Source organism: Octodon degus, unplaced genomic scaffold (assembly GCF_000260255.1).
Source record: "Octodon degus isolate 3935 unplaced genomic scaffold, OctDeg1.0 scaffold00066, whole genome shotgun sequence".
Classification (NCBI taxonomy): Eukaryota; Metazoa; Chordata; class Mammalia; order Rodentia; family Octodontidae; genus Octodon; species Octodon degus.
The window spans coordinates 3,138,114-3,159,835 of record NW_004524642.1 but is presented as its reverse complement, the minus strand read 5'-3'; the positions used below and the strand labels follow the sequence as shown (position 1 = coordinate 3,159,835).

Below are 21,722 nucleotides of genomic sequence, written 5' to 3'. Positions count from 1 at the left end.
TCTGAGACAAAGATAACCAAAGATCAATTTACAGGAATTATGGGAGAGGTATTTTGAGTTCCTGCTATGTAATAAAAAGTGGCAATTATTGTATAAGCATAGGAATACAATTCATTGATCATGTATGTATTATCAAACAACACAGCAAACACTTAACACTTTCACATTCATTTCTTTGGGGGGTACTGAGAATCGAACTAAGGGCTCCACACTTGCCAGGCAGGCATCGTGCCACTGAGCTAAAACCCTTGTCCTTTCTTGTTTATTTCTGTGAGGTGTAGATTACTATTGCACAGATTTTGCAGAAACCAAAATTTACAGAAGTGAGAAATGTATCCAAATCTAACACATGAAAAACGGCAGTTGGAGCCATAATTCTGTCTTGCTTATTTAGATATAAAGACATACAGACATACACACATGACTACTGTGTCAAAAGTATGACAATAGTTTTAACACTGTTGCATGGTTCACTTCCTGATTATGAGTTCTTATAACATCTGGTTATGTTTCTTAAAATAAAGAAATCTTGGTGCAAACAACAATGCTCTGTTATTATTAAATAATTAGAAATAGAAATTGTTGCAAAAATTATAATTTTATAATATAAACTTCTCAGCTTAGCTTGAGTGCTGTGACAATCCTTTGTAAAATTAAATGCTTTGTTTATTTACGCATTTGATTCTCTGTCTTACAAGAGTTAGACAATATTCTAGACAGTACTAGGGGGATCGTAACATTGTAAATATTCCATGTTTGGCGTTTGGCAATGCTATTCAATGTAAACATCTGGATCTTACCACAAGTTAAAACTGTGAACATAGGGAAAAACTTTATAGTATGAGGAGCAAAGAAGTATGTAAAAACAATGATTTTGACATGAAATAGAAGAAGGATCTAAGAATGAAAGCTTAGACAAATAGAGCGGAAATGAGCAAGAGGCGCAGAGGTTTGGGTCAATGAGAAAAGGTCGGAAGATGAAGGGCGAAGGCTAGGAAGGCATGCAGGGAGGGCAAAAGCAGATGCCCGCAGCAGCCAGGGGGAGCAGATGCTGATTCGGAGCGCCCTGTGCCCTTTAAAGGGAGGGAGCTGAAGTTATGTGGCCTTCTGCATCCAGTGGGCAAAGCCAGAGAGAGTCTTTACATCTGAAGAGAAAAGTCAGGAAATGACATCTGTGAGAACAGACCGAAGGGCCAGTTCATTGCTGTGCAAACAAATGTCACTGAGGTTACCATGTGCCGAAATAGTGAAGGAGTTAGTGCCCGTCAAATGTGAGTGAGTCCATGTCGCTGTCGTAGTTATTTGAATATTGCAGCACCTGTCATTACTAGCTGTCTATGAATAAGAGGCACTGGGAGAATAATAGACAATATGAAAAAGGGTAAAGAAATAGTCCTGATTTAAGGTTTTTTTTGGTTTTTGTTTTGTGGAACTGGGGATTGAACTGAGGCCCTTGCACTTGACAGGCAAGCGCCTATTCTACTGAGCCATCTCCCAGGCCCAGGTATTTGTGATGTCAAAGATCTAGAGTGTTTTTTCCCTTTCTTTTTAAAAATTTTATTTTATTACTATTATTATTATCTTAATATATTTGGTTGTTGCAGGGTCTCACTAAGCAGTTTGGACTCATAGTGATCCTCCTGCTTTCAGCCTGCCTAGCGCTGGGATTATAGGTGTGAGCCACGGTGTCCCAACTCTGGCCGGCTCAGCCTGCCTCGGGGGGCAGGGCTGGCACGGCCTGTGGTGCTGGGGATCGAACCACAATCCCTGTGCTTGCGTAAGCTTGCCTAAGCAGGTGCTTTAGCCCACTTAGCTGTTTCACCAGCTCCTTCTCTTTCTTTCTTATACTTAAAATATGATTTTAGGGGAAATATATAACAAAATGCTTTTGTACTACCATAGACAATATTTTGAAGGGACAAAAATGAACAAATGTATCTTACAGAGTTTTCAATTTGTACATTTTAATTTTTAGTCCCATTTATTTGGTAAACTGAGGCAGACAAACTGCAAATGCCCAGGAGTCTGAGGTACCTTGGTGAATATAGTAAGACCACATCTCTTTAATATATATATATATATTTAAAAGTTAATTTACTCATGTTCATAATTCATATTTCCTGAGTGCTTTAAAATATTAGGTAAACAAGACAATGGAGCTCAGAGAAAATATCCTTTAAATTATGTAACCATGGATTCAAGAGAATTATAGTCATGATTTAAATATAAGTTCTTTTAAAAATTATTGGAACTAGGGGCCAGTGAGATAGCTCAGTGGACTAAAGCACCTGCTTAGGCAAGCTTAGGCAAGCACAGGGACCACAGTTCGATCCCAGGCTACATATGCCATGGCAGCCCCACCCAGGGTGATCCAGCCACAGAGTACTGGCATAGTGATGCACCCCTGTAATCCCAGCAGTGGGGAAGCTGAGAATAGGAGGACCACTATGAGTCTGAGTGTAGTCAGACTCTGTAACAACCAAATACTATTAAAAAATATTTTTTGAGCTAGTAAAATATTAGGTAATGACTTTAATACTAGTTTATTTCAAAAAGTCCTAAAACTTTTTCCAATAAAATATATGTGTCCTAGATTTATCTGTTACAAATTGAGCTGCTATAAAATGGTGCATATATGGAAACAGCTAGGTTGAATGGGCCCTCTAATCCTAGCTTTTTGAGGAATCTCGATACTGATTTTGACAGTGGTGGTACCAGTCTACACTCTCCAAAACAGTGGGGTTCCTTTTCCCCCAGTACCAACAGCATTTATTATTGGCTGATTTCTGGAAGATGGCCATTCTTTCTGGGGTGAGATGGAAGCTCAGTGTTGTTTTAATTTGCATTTCTCAAATGACCAATGATGTGCAACATTTTTTCGTATATTTATTTGCTGTTTCTACTTCTTCATCTGAGAAGTTGTATTCAACTCAGAAGTCCATTTTTTGGGTGAGTCAAGTTTCTTCAATTTTTTATATGTTTTAGGTATAAGATGAGGGTGAACTGGCTAAAATGTTCTTCCACACATTGCGCTATCTTTTTATTCCATTGGTTATTTCTTTTTCATGTACAAAAGCTTTTTAGTAAGATGAGATTTTTGTTGTTGATTCTTTGAAGAATTTCCTATGCAGTCTTGGTTTGGCAACAACCCAAACGCCAATCAATGGAGGAGTCATAAAAAACATGTGGTCTCTGTATACAGTGGAGCACTACTCAGCCACAAAGAAGGATAAACTTGAGGCTTTTGTAGGTACATGGGTGAAGCTTGAGAGTACACTCATGAGTGAAATAAGTCAGATTCACATGTGCAAGCATTGTATTGTCTCCCTGGAGTGGGAGTAAATAAGAGAGTGAATAAGGTCCAAAATATGAAATAGATGTGAAATGAGAAGAAGTTGTTCCAAAGGAAAGAGGAACTAGAGTGGAGAGAGGGAAAATGATGTAAGGGAAAAGGGAAAAAAGTCGTGACTGGGCTGGGGACATAGCTCAGTAGAATAAGTGCTTGCCTGGAAAGCACAAGGTCCTGAGTTCAGTTCCTGGTTCTGGAAAAACAACAACAACAAAAAACCACCAAAAAACAAAAAAAGTCATAGTTATAGTAATTTCTCTTCATTTGTTCAACAGGAAGGTTTGTGCTAATGTCATTTGGAGAATTTTTTGTCTGTATGTTGTAGCCTGTGTAGCTACTTCTAAGAGTGATATGAATATAGTAACTATTGTTATTCTCCTATTATTTTCATTTGAATTTTTTTTCATAAAAGTGTGTAATGCTTATTTATACTGAGTAAAGAAGAGACATTACAAAGTTACCTTTTATTATGACAATGTTTTGTTGTCATAATAAGAAAACAAATGTCTATCATTTAGAAAACTACTATTGCCAGGTATTGCTCAATATGATATTTTAAAATTCTATTTTCATTCTTATGTTAGATTGATTAAATTTATTGTCAAGTATGCTGATATGGAAATGTCACGTATATGCATTAAATAGTGCATTTGGAACAAACTCTACATTGCTGAAACCTAAGCGTTGTAGAATCACACAGCTGGTGGTATTTTGTTAAGTAGAAAACATGAATTAAACAAAATGAAAGCAATGTGTAACTTTCCAAATTATTCTTTGGAGGTTATGCTCTTGATTTTGTATAAGCAAAATATCTTGAATTAGACATGCAGTGTAATCAGCAGGTCCCTTAATGTGTCATGGTTTTCCATAAAGTTCTTCCCTTTGTTTGTACAGCTGCTTTCTAGAAATCTGTGTATCACATGGCACTTAAATTGTTATCACTGATTTTTTTCAACCCAGTGATCATTTTGACAAAGAAAGTTACTTTGTCAAAATTTTTGATCCTATAAAAATGTGGTACATTACTTCATTATTATCAGGCTAGTTTCAATTTTTGTGTAGAGAAGATGTTTGAATTGTTCAATATACTATAGAAGTGTAACTCTATTAACTAGAAAGAAATATTGTTTCTGTAAACTCCAGCTCACGCAATACAGTTTTTTACATTCTGGAGTGCAGTTTCCTTCAATAAGCTTTTGAGAAACATCTTGCAAAGCAATTGATTCATTGATTAATTTATTGATTTTAAAAAATCTCAAATATTAATCTCAGAAAGCTATCTTGGCTCTTAAAATTGTTATCTTATTAATGATATATCCTTGATGCAAATTCCTTAATTAATTTGTATGCATATGCATTTGTGTTAAGCACACTAAAGTGAAAATTTGTGAGTTAACAAAAAAGCAACTGATTACCAGGTGCTTACTTTTTCCCTGGGTAGAAATTTTACAGTTGAATATTAAGAGTTTCACGTCTCTATTTGACTGGCCTCCCTGTTACCATCAAAGTTAAGATTCATGTTTTTCAAAACTACAGACAAAGCCTGTCTTCATTTGTTTCCAGCTCGTTTTTGATAATCACCAGCTCCTCTCCTGATGAACGGTGTGACTGAATAGTGAATTTCTCTCTGTCCTCACATATTTTAGATTCTTTTATGCCTTGTGACTTCTCATTGGATGACATCCTCCAAATCTTCAATGATAAAATAATTCTTCAAAAATCCCATATATAGGTCACTTCCTCTTTGAAGTCTTTCTGGATATGCCAGGTGCTGGAAAATTTCACATCTTTTAAAAGTCTGTGAATGTGAAAGTGCATATTCGTGAATACACACACACACACACACACACACACACACACACACACACCACACACATGCTCCGAAAATTTTTCAGTACGGTTTTATGCTGAGCAGTTGCAGCCTTTCAAAAATTAATGTAGTAGATATTAACATTATTTACTTTGGTGTCTTGCATGCTCTAAACATCTCATACTGACTTTATTAGGGCACTTGTTTTTGTTCTCACATGTATGAATAATAGGTCTGAGCACAACATTCTTGGCTAAAATTATCATGCTGGGTGGACCTGAAACAAGTTCTCAGGTATGGCGAATTACGTAAAGCATGTACATAACTGCCGGTAGTCATTATGTATAAAGTTCACTTAGTAACAAGAAGATAAACAGCTGAGATTTGTAGCAGAGAAACATAGGAAGCCAACACTTGCTTATATTCAGGACGTATTGTTTCTCCACTGGGAAGGAGGCTATTTTATTATGCTAGAAAAAAGTAACCACTCTAGCTTCGAACAGTTAAAATTTTATGTGACTAATAACAAGATTTCTGTCAACTTGGCTTATTCAGGGTGCATTAAGAGGACGTGAAGTAGCTTGGTGTCCTGGAGTGCACCTGTAATCTCAGCATTTGGGAGGCTGAGGCAGGAGGACCAGCCTGGGCTGCCTGGTGAGTTTATAGCCAGAATGAACTACATAGCGAGACCCTGTCTCAAAAAATAAAACGAGGGCGTGAGGCCTAAGACAGTATATAAACTATTCTAGAGCCACTGTTTTTGAGGTAGCTAATTAACAATGTGTACAAAGCCCCTAAAATAAAAATTTTGTTCCTACAATTCCAAATGGTAGAAAATAGTCAAAGAAGGAAAGAAGCACAAAAATGTTGTTTAGTGTAACCATCTTCAAAGCTTTAGTTTTAAATAAGAGTATTTGGAAAAAAATTATGAGCTACAAATATTGATTAAAATTATGTTTTCTAAGAATATATAATAAGATAATATATTCAGTATATCACATTCCTAAATATGGACGACATGTTATTTCTAATTCTGTTCTATTAAATGAAACCTTAAATGAATATATCCTTTTAAAAAAATCATTTGTTTATTTATTTATCTATTTGGTACAAGGTCTCACTACATAGTTTGGACTCATGGTGATCTTCCTGTCTCAGCCTCCCCAGCACTGCAATTACAGGCATGTGTCATGATGCCCGGTTCTGGTGGCTGGCATGGTGCTGCCAGGGTTCCTGGGCTAGTACAACATGTGGTACCAGGGATCAAACCCAGGTCCTTGAGCTTTCCAGGCATGTGCTTAGCACAATGAGCTCTTCCCAGCTCTTTTTTTTTTTTTTTTTTTCAGAACCAGGAATTGAACTCAGGCAAGCGCTTATTCTACTGAGCCACTGAGCAATCATCTCAGCCCCTTCCCAGCTCTTAAATGAATATATTTTTATAAATCTTTATATGAATACATAGTTCAGATTTTATTGGATAGGTATTAGGTTGAATCATCTACGTATATGGAATTTTTAATAATTGATTAGTTACGTTCTAAACTTCCATTTCATAATTCCCAGTAGTGATTTACGAGTGATTAACTTTCCTTACCTCATTGGCAATGCCTAGTATACTCAGCACTTTCAGTTTTCAGTGCTTGGGATTAATCCCAATAGTCAGGTGTTCTACCTCTGAGTAAAGCACAACTCAAGCCCAGGCCAACATTTTAATCGTAATCATTCCTGGAGGTTTTTATGACATGCCATGTGATTTTAATTTGAATTATGTTACTAAGCTTTTTACATGCTTATTTCCTGATGATATCTTCAAGGAAATATTCAAATATTTTGTGCATATTTGTTTTGATTGTTTACTTTTGGACCTTGAGATAATGCCTTGTATATTCATGATGCAAGTCTTCTACTTGACGTATACTTCACAAACATATATGCTTCCCCAGTGTTTATAGTTTTTCTTTTTCATTTTTTTAAAACTAACACAGAGAAAGAGTTTTTAATTTGTATGAATTTCAATTCACTCATTGTCTTCTTGATTCTGTTACTAGTGCCATATCTAAAAGACGTGATATTTATTTACATGCAGTGGAATATTGTGTGCTATCTTAGTTACTTTTCTCTTGTTGCTGGAACAAAATAACAGACACCCCAAATTATGGAAGGAAGCGTTTATTTACCTCGCAGTTTGTGGAGGTTTCAGTCCATACTTGTATGGCTCCAAGACAGAGTGTCTTATGGCAGAGGGCAGCAGTTCATGGTGGTAGAAAACAGTAAAGGGCAAAGGGAGAAGCAGCAGCTGCAGCAGCTAGCAAGCCTTGTCCCCTTCTTTATATTGCATTCAGGCTATTTGCTGGAGGGCACATGTAGCACTCACACCCATAATCCTAGCACTGAATCATGAATTAATCACAAACTCTAGAGGCCTGACCCAATAACTACATGAGGCTTTTGGGGGACAACTAGACAGAAACACAACATTCCATTCCTACTCCCCAAATACTCATATACATCCCTTTATGCAAAAGACATTTTAGTCCTTCTCTAAGAGTTTTCAGTCTTAACCATTTTAGGATTGTGGAAAAGTCCAAGTCCGAAGTCTCCTCCAAGATCTAAGGCAAACTCTTAGCTGTGAGCCCTTATACAAATGAAAAGTTCAACACTTTCAACATTCAATGGCACAGAAAAATATTACCATTCAAAAAGGTACAGACAGCAGGATACCAAACATTGGGACCAAAATAAGTGCAAAATTCAGAAGGGAAGTGCAAAATTCAGAAGGACAAACATTAAGTCCTTAGTTCCATATGGAACATCCAAAACAACATGTGGCAAATTGTGAGCTTCATTTGGCCATATGCCCCCCCCCCCCCCCCGCGTAATGGCACTTTTGGTGAAAGCTCCCATGGAAGTTCTCTTAGTCTGACTTTGCTTCCTCCTTTCAACTTTCCTTAGATCATACACATTCCTGGCTTTTCCAAACTTACATGGTCTTATCCTCAGAACTCTGGCATTTTGCATGTTCCTAAAACTAATGGCATGTGAATGATGCCAAGATCTGCTGCCAGCTGGAGGAGTAGCCACGTTTTATTCTCTCTTGGCCAGAGGGGCTGAGTGCATGGATCATTGCGCACTCTGACTTTGATTCTGAGGAACAAATTCTCTGTAATTCTTTCATTCTGGAACTTGGTTTGGCTGCCACTGCAATTCTGGAACATGTCACTCTAAAGCTTTCCTTTGAAAGCAAAGTCTTTCACGTTTACAGGTAGGTGTGTAGAACACCAAGGTGGCTCCCAAGTTCTCCCAAAGGGTCTTGAATGACATGGTCCAGTATAATCACAACAACAATCCCCCTTCTCAGTACAAAATTCTGTCTTAGTTACTTTTCTGTCATTGCTGGACAAAATACCCAATAACCAAAATTAGGGAAAGAAAGGATTATTTAGCTCACAGTTTGTGGAGGTTCTAGTCCTTACTCAGTTGGCTCCAAGGCAAAGTGATACATAGAAGAGGGCAGCTGTTCATGGTGGCAGAAGACAGCAAAGAGCAAAGGGAAGAGCAGCAGCCTACCTCTCTTCCATACATTGTATTCAGGGTATCTACCCCAGGGTGGGTGTAGCACTTACACACATAATCCTAGCACAGGATCGTGAATTATTAAAAAAACTACAAGCTTGACCTGTGACTGCATGAGGCTATCGAGGGACAATGAGACACAAATCATAACATTCACCACAAGATTAAATATGATTTTGCTTTGTATAAACATGGGTAAAACTGAAGCAACATTATACAAAGTCAGTTAGAGAAATTAGTCAGTTAGAGAAAGAGGATTCCACACTCTAACTATAGTTGAAAGGTAAAAGGTAAATTTGGTCTCATAGAGGTAGACAGTATAATGATGTTTACTGGGAGAGCTTGGAATAGGGAACCTGGACAAAAGATGTTTAGTGAGCATAGATAAAAAGGATGAGACAAACAGCAATTCCACCCCCTCCTTTCTCTTCTTTTTATTGTACATTGAGTCCAAAGCTTCATACACAGTAACTTGGTCCTCTAACTATAGGCTCCATGCCAAGAACATTTTAGTTTTTTCTAGACAGAGTAGAAGATGTCAAGATTGGTTGTAAACTTTCAATTCTATCTCAGCCTCCTAAGTAACTGGGATTGTAGGCATACACCAGAATGGTTGCCTAAAAGGAACAACTTTTAAATTTCTATGGCAAAGTGGCATGACGAATTGTTAATGACACCCAATTGAATGCTTTGAAACAGTTTGTAGGATCTTGAATACTCCCCCAAGTTAAGAACTGTTTGAAGCAATGGATATGACAATATCCCAATCTGACCATGATGCTTTTTATAAATGTAGTAAAATACTTTTATACGTGGTGAGTATGTAGAGTTAGTATTTGTTCATTAATTTTTTTTAAAAAAATGTTAATGCCATGTGCAAATTATAAAAATTTTCTTCTATCTTCCAGACCCTTTGTCATTTAAGGTTTTATGTGAGGTCTGCAATCTCATTATGAATTGATTTTTGTATATATTTTGATGTATAGGTCAAATTTCATGTAAAAATGTGTTTATTTCTAGCTCAATTGAGATGTATTGACAAATAAAAATTAAGCATACTTGTAGTATATAGTATGATGTTATGATATACACATGTTGTGAAGTGTCATAATCATGACAATGAGCTTATTTATTGTTTTACATAGTTACTACTGCATGTGGCATTGTGTATATCATATTTGTGTGTGTGTATGCATCTCTATGTGGTGAGAACATTTGAGATATACTGTCCTAGTCAATTTCAAATTTACAATGAATGCATTATTATTAGCATAGTGCCCTTTTACCAATGGCACCTCTGGTCCTTCACATCCTAGCTCTTTATCCATACCACACTATTCTCTTTGAGTATGGAGTCTACTTTTTTAGTTGTTGAATACTAATGAAGCCTGAATATTTGTCTTTATGTAAGCAGGTTATTTTTAAAGGCTTTTCGGTTCAAACACATCATTTCAAATATGTTTACTTCTTAGTATTCCAGTATCCCATGCATGCACACTCATGCTCAATGTTATATCTTCTTTATTCAGTTGTTAACTGATGCTTAGACTATTGTGAATTATGCTTCAGGTAACAGAGGATTCAGACATGTCTTGCAGATGAACACCTATTTCAATAGCTACAGCCATGTTTTCAGAAGTGGAGTTGTTCAATCTTATCATAACTATGTTAAGTTTTGTGAAGTATCTTCATATTTTCCTAAAACACTGCACTAATTTTCTCTTTTACTGGAACTATGAATGATTTCTTCTGTGCATTCCCTCAGCACTACTTGTTATGATGCAAGTTTTTACAGCCTACACTCCAACAAGTGCGAGATGACTTCTCTTTGTGGTTTTAATTGCATTTCCCTAACCATGAGAGCTACTGAATTTTTCTCATATTCTAATCTGTTTTCATATTTTCTTTTTCAAGGACACATATGTTAGAATATTTTGTTTTTTTATTTGTTTTCTGTCTTGCTATCTAGTTCCTTATATAGCTTTCTTCTTACCCCAGGAGCAGATATATGGTTTGCAGGTATTTTCTCCTAATCAGTGGGTTGCCTTTTTTCTTTGTGAGTTGTTTCATGTATATAAGTAGTTCTTTAGCTAAATCTGTTATGTACTGTATAGTTTTGCTTTGTTATTTATGTTTTTGGAGTCCTAGTCAAAAAAATCATTGCCAAGAGCAGAGTCAGGGTGCATGGCCTTAGTCTTTCTACTAGTTTGCACTTTAGTTTCAGTTAATGATTTAAAATTATATATTTGTCTCATTTACTTGAGTTTTTTCTTTAAGTTAGATTTATTTTATTATTATTATTATTATTATTATTATTATTATTATTATTATTATTATTTGGTACCAGGCATCAGACTTTGGACCTTGCACCTGCCGGGCAGGCACTTATGCCACTGAATTATCTATTGGCATAAGATAGTTATCTATCAATAGTTATCTATTGGCATAACTCACCTACTGTGAGTTTGATTTTTGTGTATATTGTAAGAGAAGGACCAATTTCATCCCTCTGATTGTGGCTATCCAATTTTTCCAGCACAAGTTACTGGTGTCCTTTCCCCACAGGGTACTTGTGTAAACCTGGATGAAAATCCATTAACTTTAAATTCTTTATTTCTGATCCTTTAATCTTCCATTGATTGATATCTTTTTCTATGCAAGTACCATGTGGTATCTCAATTAAAATATCTTTATATTTTATCTTAGAATGTGATATATTTTCCTTAGGTCTTTTGTGCTTAAAATTGCTTTGGTTATATATTTGAATCTATAAAAAAATTGGGATTGCTGTTTTCTATTTCTATAAAAATGAAAGTGAAATTTTGTTATTTAATTGAACTTAGAGATGACTTTTTTATTCTGAATATTTCAAATATAAATTCTTTTTTATTCTGAATATTTCAGTATAAATTCTTCCAATGCATTAACACAGCATATTTTTACATTTCTTTGTCTTCTTTTGTTTCATTGATGTAGTATGTTCTTTGTTGTAGACATATTCCACTTTATTATATTTATTTAGTATTTTTGATGCTGTTATCAATGGGAATCTTTTCTTAATTTCTTTTATTTTCACATTTCATCATTACTGAATAGAAATGATTTTTGCATAGTAACCTGCAACTTTACTGAATTTATGTATTTATTTTTTTAATTTTTATGTATTTAATACAGGGTGTAGAGGGTCTGCAGGGTCTCACTATGTAGATCGGACTTGTAGTAATCCTCCTGTTTTCAGCCTCCCAAGCTCTGGGATTACAGACACGCGTCAGCACGGCATGGCTAGCCAGGGGTTGAACCCCGGCCCCTGCACTCTGCTAAGCAGGCACTTTAGTCTGCTGGGCTATCTGGCTGAATTTATATATTAGTTCTAACTTTATTTTTCCTCTGGTGGTCATATCGCTTTTTCAAAAATAAGATCCTGGGCTGGGAGCTCAGTGGAATAAGTGCTTGCCTGGCAAGCACAAGGTCCTGAGTTTAATCCCTGGTACCAATAAAAACAAACAAACAAACAAACATAAGATCCTGCAATTGGCAGTTATACTTCTTCCTTTCCTATATAGAAGCGGCTCCTTCTCTTCCTGGCCTCAGTGCTCTGACCAGTGCTTTTAGTGCTACTTGTGGGGCAGAGGGAGCACATCTTGTCTTGGTTTTGATTTTGCAGGGAGCTTTTGGCTCTTGGTGATCTGAGCTGTAGGTCTATCAGACATGGCCTCTGTCATTCTTACAGTGACTCCTGAAAAAGTTGTTTCCATTATAGCTTTTCGATGTCAATTGTAAGTAACTTGTACATTATTGTGTAGTGTGCATAGAAAGATAATGTATTTTCTGCCTTTCAAAGATTGTTTCTCCTTTTTTATTGATTCCTTCTTTATTTTGGTGATTAGATTTTCCTAAATGGCATTAAATTATGTGCGTATCTTTTATCAACTTATAACAGTATCATCTAAATTGGCTTTTTTTTCTTATGTATTTTAGGGAAGGGTCTACAAGGTGTTCAGGATCTCACTACCAGATTGGACTCATAGTGATCCGCCTGTTTACAGTCTCCCAAGAGCTGGGGTTACAGGCATGTGCCATCTCAATTGCTGCCTCAGCGTGCCCTGGGTCCAGGGATGAATTTGCTTTTGCTTTGATTTTTAGCGGCTGGCTTTAGCCTTGCTATATAGCTCAGGCTGGTCTCAAACTCACAATGATCCTCCTGCTTCTTCCCTCGAGTGCTGGCATTATAGGCATGTGCCAACACATCTGGCTCCTACTAAATGACTTTTTAAAGCATGTGTAAACATTTTTTGATGAATCATCAACTTGAAAGATTCTAGTGTTTCCTAATAAAAATCATCATTGCTTTGTTTGAATAATATCAATTTTGTCAAATATGATTATCTTTTATTATACTATAAAGTTGATCGATTTTACTGCAGAATTACTGCATATGATACACTACTCCATAATTTGTCCTTTAATTTTGAATTATCCTTGTCATATTTAAGTATCAAAGTTATGTACAACAGGCGTATCAAGCAAGTTGAGCATCTGGAATTGTATTGTGAAGAAAGTCGTATAATAGACATTCGCTCATGGAAACCTTGAATACAACTCAACTATTAAAAAAATTGGGAGCCAGCTAAGTAGCTCAGCGGATTAAAGTACCTGCAAGCAGGCACAGGGGCAGAGGGGTTCGATCCCTGGGCCTGCCGTGCTGGTCCTGCCCCTAGGGCACACTGAGACAGCAATTGAGACTGGGCGTGGTGGCGCATGCCTGTAATTCCAGCCCTTGGGAGGTTGTAAATGGGTGGATCACTTTGAGTCCAAGCTAGTAGTGAGACCCTGAATACCCCGTAAATCCTTCCCTAAAATAAAATAAAAAAAAAAGTTACTGAAAATATTTGAATTAATTCTTTCATAGTGCAATTCAAGTTCTATACAGATTCATTCAAATTTTTATAATATCTTTGGCTATCTGTAATACCTATATGGTCTTAGTAAAATGTATTGTTTGAAATGGAAGCATCACTTGCTAAATAAGTCCAAAAATGGGAAACACTCAGAAATGCTATTTTTCTCTGGTTTTTGTCTCAAGGGGACTCATGTTCCATTTGTTTTGAATTCTGTTATTCCTGTATGTATGATACCAGGATTTCCTCACTGCATTCCCTCTGCTTTCCTTAAAAAAGTTTTCATTGCATCTGTGTGCCAGATCTTCTTGGTTGATCCTTGAAAGTTTCACCTTTCAAAGCAATTTTGTTTCAGATGTGTCTTTTCCAATTAACATCAAGTTATGTATCTTTGCACTTTTTATTGAAGTAAAAGAATCTACACAAAAGGCACATAAGTGCTAGAGCCCCACAGTCTAGAAGGAATATCCCCATAACCCACCATCCCCAATCCGTCTTCTTTTAATTTCTTCCTTGCCACATGCACTATTATACTGACTATTTGCATGATGATATCAATATGTTTAATCAGTTGGTCTAATCTTATACAATGATCCATTAAATCGTAAAGTAATTTCTGTGTGCATATTTTTCCTTCAAAACTTTCTGCGTTAGGTGCCCCATGTCGTGGCAATGATGCGGTAGTTTTCAATTTTCATTGTTGGTTGATGCCTTGGAGTCAGTTTATCACTATACAATCTGCTGTTTCTTAACAGGTAATTTTGTTTGGCGTTAAAAAGGCTGTTTCGATTAAAATGATAGTACAGGTATTTTGGTGCAAATACTCATGTTTCCCATGCATATTGCAATGTACTAAGCAATGGCCTCATTCTCTTACTAGTATTTGTAATAATACAAGCTAGATTAGTGGAAAGATTACTGCATTTTGCAAATTGACTTTGTAAATTTATTAGCCAACCAGTAGTATATGATACTTATATTTAATATTCTCAGCAATTATTGACTATTCAATCTTCCTTTTGTTTCATTACATTTTGATAATATGTAGTAGTATCGCCCCATTTAAACAAGCAATTCACTGATTTCTAATGAGACTGACCATTTTTATTTTTCATGTATGTGCTAAGCATTTCATTTTCATCACTGAGACGTGGTTGTTTGTGTGTTTTTCTCATGTATATATAACATCTCATTTCTTTTTAGTATTATGTTAAACTTTTTGGGTAGGAATAAGTCTTTTGACAGATACATGTATTTGTATCACATATAATTTTCAAATTCTATAACTTACATTTATGTTTTCTAAATATCTTTTCAGTACATAGGAGTCAGTGATTTAATTTATCACTTTAATGTTTTTTTTTTTTTCTGCTCTGTTTAAGGAATCTTTTAATTTCCCAACTGTAGAAGTCGTTTTACCCTCTAGTCTAAGCTTTAGATGCCGTATTATGTATTGTGGGGTGTTTGCTTGCTTTCCTTTGTATAACATTAAAGATTAAGTCAAACCACATCAAATCCAGCAACTATAAGGAAAGTCTTATGTTTTTAGCCCCTGCAGGCATTCTACAAAACAAGAGAAATCCCCGGGTAGGTGGCAGAGTATCCCAGCAACAAGAGTGACCTCTCAAACACCTGACAGACCAAAATGGGGAAAGAGATATTGCATTAAAAGGAAAGGTGATGAAAAGGTTACTGCGTTACTATATTAATCTAGAAGATATGTTAAAAATAGTGAAATCCGAAAAAAAATGACCAATGAAGATATGAAAGATGTAAAAACAGCATGGCTGGATGTTTAAAACTTTGGAAGGCATAGCTGGCAGAGGTTATTTCAAATATGCTAAAGAGGTGACTAAGTGTTAGGACCTGAGAATGAAGACACAACAAAGAGATGCTCTCTAGAAAGAGGGTTTAGTTAACTGCTTTGGTTTGAATTGTTGGTGGGATTCTGTACGGAGAACTATGATTACCTGGATATACAATGTCGAAGCTGGGAGAAAACCAAGACTAGAGAAACAAGTCAGGAACTTACTGGTGGATGGTCCTGGTGCTTAGCTGGATGAAGGGGCGCATGCCTATACTGGTAGCTAGAAATGAGGCTGAGTAGGGAGAGAAAGGATGAAGATACGAGAGAAATTGTGGAAACAGGCTCAAAAAGAAGGGGCTGGCGGGCCAGCCGGACGGCTCCGCGGACTAAAGCGCATGCTTAGGCAGGCGCAGGGGCCAGGATGCAATGCTCAGCGCGCGGTGCCGGCCCCACCCCGGGGTGCCCTGAGACGGCGACAGAACGCAGGTGTGGGCTCGTGCACCTGCAATCCCAGCGCTCGAGAGGCTGAGGACAGGAGGATCATTACAAGTCCGATCTGTGTAGTGTATTAATACAGGCCTGTAGGCCCTGTATTAAATACATAAAAGTTTTTTTTTTTTTTAAAGGAGGAATGGTAATATAACTGCGACACCCGGGGTTCAGTTGGTACTATAAAAATATTGGTACCTGAGGAATTCTATGAGAAATGATTCAAGATTTGAAATCTAGTACATTAAGGTACCAGACAGATGTATTTTTACATAAGTCCAAATAGAACAAGAGTAAATATGTGAAAAATGTACCTTGAAAAGGGTAAATTTTTGTAGCAATAATAGAATTGAAGCTGCTTGTGTACTTTGACGTATATGAGGAATAAATTGGTTCTTCAAAAATTGGTTTGGTAAGGACTGCGGCAAGAGGGCTTGGGAGAGATGAGGAAGTTCTATCTCAAGCTCTGTTGCACAACTGGATAGCTATACTCTGCAATGATTATTGTTTTATGATAATTCCAGGAGAAGATTTCTGAGGTTCTCAGCATGTAAACAATAGTTGAACTGAAAAATGTGAATTTTTTTCCTATTTAACCATTACACATTGCGCACATATGCAACACGTATGTACTGTAACATACTCCATAAATAATTACAAACTTATGTAAATTGAAAACTAAATAAGATTAACAAAAATAGAGGGACATAGAATGATAAATATGAAAACTATATCAGATAATAAAAGTGAAAAAAGATAGTGTTTTGATAAATCATAGAAGCATGGAAAAATCACAAAACCACATCATAATACATTTCATTCTTAAGATCTTAAGTTATACAGGTCTTGCTTTAACTTAGTCTTAACCATCCAGCAGAAAAGTGTAACCACAAGGTATAAAACGTGAAGCCATATTAATACGCTGAGCTCTAAAAGGCTCAAGTCCACAACTTCGGACAACTGCCAGTTGTGCTGGTAACTCACTCTATTATGGACTGCTGGACTATATTGGGTTATTTGGCTGAATTCAGGTAGCTACAGTCTTTGGACTGGCATTAAGTACAAAAAGACCCTTTAAAGACTTCTCCAAAGACAGTTTCTCTAACAGCAATGGAACACTCCTCTCTGACAGAACAAAACAAAAAAGGGGGATATAAATAAAGGACAATTTTGTAGAGAAAACAAATATATATATATATATATATATATATATGCAAGATAGTTAAGATAGATATACAGCTACTTTTTCTTAGTTCAATGAGAAGAAAGGTTTGTACTAATAATGTTTAGACAAGATTTCATGTTTAGATCTTGTCCTCTGAATAACTACTACTAAGACAACAATATGCAATGTATTATTTTAACTATCCTACTCACCTGTTTTTGAAAGTTTCATTTGTATTTTATCTTTTTTCTCATTAAAATGAATAAAAATCTGTAAAAATTTAAACGCTATAAAATCCATATCTATTCAAAAAAAATTATCTTAAGCCCGAAGGATTAATTGACCAATCCCAAGATCTATTATAGTTATTTGGCACTTTAAAAATTCTGTCATGTGTCTTGGCTTCAAAATATGAAGAAACAGCCTCTGCCGTGAGAAATAAAATGGTGGGTCATGTGACACTAGATGTTCTCTTTAGAAAGAAGTGTGTCTGTGCTTCTCGATCGATAGATAATATCATCAGTTTTGGTGCTGTAGAGGGTTCTACCTTTTAAGGAACTTCTAGGGATGATTCTCAAATGCTAAGCATAGCTATAGTAATGTGACTTTTTTACAGTAAGGAAATGAAAAGAAAACTAGTGCTGTAACTGTGAATTGTATTGGTGTGAGCGTATAAGAAATAATTTTCAAATGTTTGTAAAGATAAAAGAAGGAGGACATTGAAAGACAATAATTTCAAAAATATTGTACAACTGGAATGCTGACAAATAGTCATAAAATAAGCAATTGTCTTTGAAATGCACACAGAAACATATGTGTAGTTGGAAGCAGGCTAAAAGGTGGTAATGGCTGGTAATTGTAAATACATTGAAAGGTAACATTTTGGAACTTCCATTTCACCTTTCTCTAAGAGTCACTTGATTATGTAACTTATCACAGATTTTCTTTTAAATGAATGCAATAATTAATAAGTGTAACAGTGATGGTATATTTTGTTATGTCTGGACACTGTTAGATGATTTACATAGATTTTTTAAGTCTTTAGTTCAATAAATTATTATATTTATTTAATATTTAGAGAGATGAATTCAAAAGGCAAACTAAGTGGGTGGGATTCAAATTGTGAGTTTATTAAAAATCCTGTTTTCTCGAGTCATGACAGTATGCAATTTAAGAAAACTAAGAGCCTAACAAGGACGTCTTCTGAACTTCCTTCACTATTTTGTTAACAGGTATTATTTCTTCAAGAGGAGAAAAACAACCCTCTTGGAAATTAAAGCAAAAATAGGATAACTTCAAATGGCTACTCTTCCCACTTCAACCTCATCTGGGCCTCAGTCTTGAGTCAATTACAATTTTGGGGAATTAACGGTGAAGTTACAAGATACAAGGTTGAAACTACTAGATAGTATTTATTTACTCACCCATTGTCCATGGAATCTAACCTCTAATCACTACTAAAACATCTCCACATGAAAACTGCTTCAAAAAGACCTCTCTGTCAGCATACCATGGTGCCACCTGCATATCTTGATCAACACTTTCTGCCATTAAACCGCTCTTACGACCTGGCCACAACCAACTCATTAACACATCAGTACAGTGCTACAAAACGTAGTCAACTCAATGGCCAACCTGTGGCCAAAGTACAATCCTATAGCAATAACCTTGCAGCACCTTCAATAGACTACAACCGGGCAACCCAGAGCTGTTCAGTGTTGCCTTCTCCTAAGTCTCCAGCAAAAAATTCACAGTGCTTCAATAATAAGGCTAAAAAGTCACAATTATCCCTCTCCAAAGGCCCTGGCACTCTTTCACTAGACCACTGGAAAAATCCATTTCATCCTGCTGGGAAAGCCTTGAGCTCCCCCTTATCACACCCTAAGCCTCAGATAACATCTTCATCTGACCTTACTAAGACATCATCATCACTGGAACCAAGTCAAACACACTCGAGCTCACAGCTACCTCTCCCTGAACCTCAGACTACATCTTCCAGCCTGGACTTTCACTGCACATCACCACTGCTAAAGTCTAACCAAAAAGTTTCACATTCATCTTTATCTAATCTCCAACCTCAAGAAACATCTCTGCTTGATATCTTGTGGGTCTCTTCTTTGAGACCCAAGCAGAAAGTAAATAGGTCCGCGTTACTTGAATCCAAACCTCAGAAAACATCTATATTGGATGGTTTGTGGACATCTTTATTGGTACACAATCAAAGATCACTGAGCTCGCCATCACTCAGTACCAAAGCTCAAACAAACAACTCTCTTCAGACACCACATTCTTTGGAGTTCCATCAGACAGCTCTAAATTCACCACTAGAGGATTCTGGGCTTCAAAGAAAGTCTATCTTGACCTCTAAAGCAAGTGCTCTGAGTTTACCATTATCCTCTGTGAAATCAAGGGAATCACCTGCATTGCACTCTGCCCATCAATCTCAGAGTTTATCGGTGTTCCAGCCCAAATCTCAAGCAGTGCTTGCACTTGATCATCACTTCCAGTCTCTCAGCTCACCCAGATGTCACTCCATGTTTCAGAGTACTGCTTCACCAAGTGACAAAAGCAGAGCCACAGAACAGCCACCGTCTCATCTCAAACCGAATGCTCCAGCACAGGCATCCTCAAGCACCAAACACTGCCTGAAGAAGAGTGCAGCTGCCTCCACACGGGCCTCGAGACCCCAGAGTAAGGGCAGCCTTGATTTTAGTGCAAAGATAGAATCAGATAAAGAAATTCCATGGACATTACGTTATGGTCATCCCTGCATTGTGAAAGGCGGGACTATCCCTGACCGTGTTGTAAACAAAATCATCAATTCTCTCTCCAAGACCAGAATCCAAAGGGATCTCTCTAGACAGATTCTCTTCCGAAGAATGAGAGGAAGGCCAAATCCTCATCCTGGCCCTCGCATTTCATCAACATACACAGTTTGTTTAACGTGTGCTTCCTGCATAAAATCTCCATGTAACCATTTGAAAGGAAAGAGAGACCCTCACTGTGGAAGACTATTTGTCATACCAACACCTGAGGCCAATTCTGAGGGCAAAATACAAGTGAAATTACTTTTTCTCCTTACTTTACCAGAGACTTATTCTTCTCCTTTTCTCCCACCCCTCTCTATAAGAGGAAGCCAGCCTGAAGATGCTCTAATTGATAACCTGGAAGAAATGGAGAAGACATCACAACTTTTCTCTACATCTGAATCTGATACCTCCCAGGAACTCAGAGTGAAAAAAAGGTCATTGACAGTGTCCAGTAAGAGCAAAGTTGTGAGCCAAAAGGAGCAAATTGTAGACTGGCTGCTTTATGTTAAAAATAATGACAGCTTTCACTCACCATCCCAGATCCCACCTCCTCCTTCCTCCTGCTCCTCTTCCCCCTCTTCTGTTTCCACTGCCACCCATTCACCAACGTCTTCCTCTTCTTCCTCTTCTGCCTCACCCTCTGAACCCTTTCTATCCAGAGACACTGCACCCTATCTGCTCTCAAACTCTGTAGTCACCAACCTACTTAGCCACCACAGATTGCCGCCAGGGGTCTCCTGGCTTGAGTTCATATGTAGCAAGGATTACCAGCCTCTTTCTGGAAAACCAAGTAAAAAGCAATCACCGCATCCCAAAACACCACCTGTGAGGAATGCCAACACAGTGTGAGAGAGGAAGGGACCAATCATATTGCACAAATTTTTCCAAGCACAATTTCAAAAATGAGAAACTCTGATTAAATTAACTTCCAGTGTCTTCTTAGTTCTTTGAGACTAGTGTTTGATTTCCTGTCATGCTTTATAATGTCCTTAGTACAATTTGCACTTCCATATTTTGGCTGATGAAATACCTACTTAAGGAGAACTATTGCTTTTAATTTGATTTGCTAGTTACATAATAGATTGATCTAGGAGTTAAAATATGACTCATGTTTTTAACTGTCTATCTTAAAGTACCCATTGTATAATTATTGTCACGTGAATTTGTAGTATTTAGACAAAAGCCTTATTCATCTACTCTGTGTAGCAGTGAGTTTCACTGTTACTATCCTCCTCCGTAAGATCAGATAGTAATGACGTTCTAAACCCACTTTAGTAATCTTTTTTTTTGTTGCAAAAGAAAATCCAGCTCATATACAATAGGTGAGAATATATATGAAAAAGATCTTTCTCATTATATAGTCTTAGAAAAATTATTCTATGTCAGCAATACATACTCTGAGATCTAATAATTGATTCAACCTTAGTTGAAAAATCTAAAGAGAGACAATCTAGTACAAATAGCACTACTTCACTCTGAGATAACACTACAGTTATGGGCTCTGAAGTCACCTAACCATCACTTCTATGTATGCGATCAAATAGGTCAATAAGAAAGGTATTTAAGAAATGATTTTGCTGCCCTGACGGTGTTAGTGGCAGGAAGTGAAGCAGTTTCCTTACTTATTCATCTTAAGTGACCATCTCCATTACTAAGGACCAAAACCAACACTTGTCCTAAGTGACTTTTCTCTTTGCTAGGATGAAGCACCCAGAATCCACAAGTGAAAAGAGAGGTGTATTTCACTTCACAGTTGGTGGAGGATCCAGTTCCACTCAGCTGGGTCCAAGGCAGGGTGATATGGCACAAGCATGTCACTGC

At 36.9% G+C, this 21,722-nt stretch overlaps 1 protein-coding gene across 3 annotated transcripts in view; it reads left to right on the top strand.

Annotated features, from left to right (window-relative positions):
* Window positions 1-20,802, top strand: part of LOC101578265 — a 148,721-nt gene extending 127,919 nt beyond the window's left edge. For all 3 annotated transcript variants that reach the window (XM_023719221.1, XM_023719223.1, XM_023719222.1), the window contains exon 2: window positions 18,324-20,802. In XM_023719221.1, the coding sequence (XP_023574989.1) occupies window positions 18,564-20,750 (2,187 nt within the window). In that variant the 5' untranslated portion in view covers window positions 18,324-18,563 and the 3' untranslated portion in view covers window positions 20,751-20,802. The remainder of the gene's footprint in view (window positions 1-18,323) is intronic.
* Window positions 20,803-21,722: the final 920 nt, after the last annotated feature.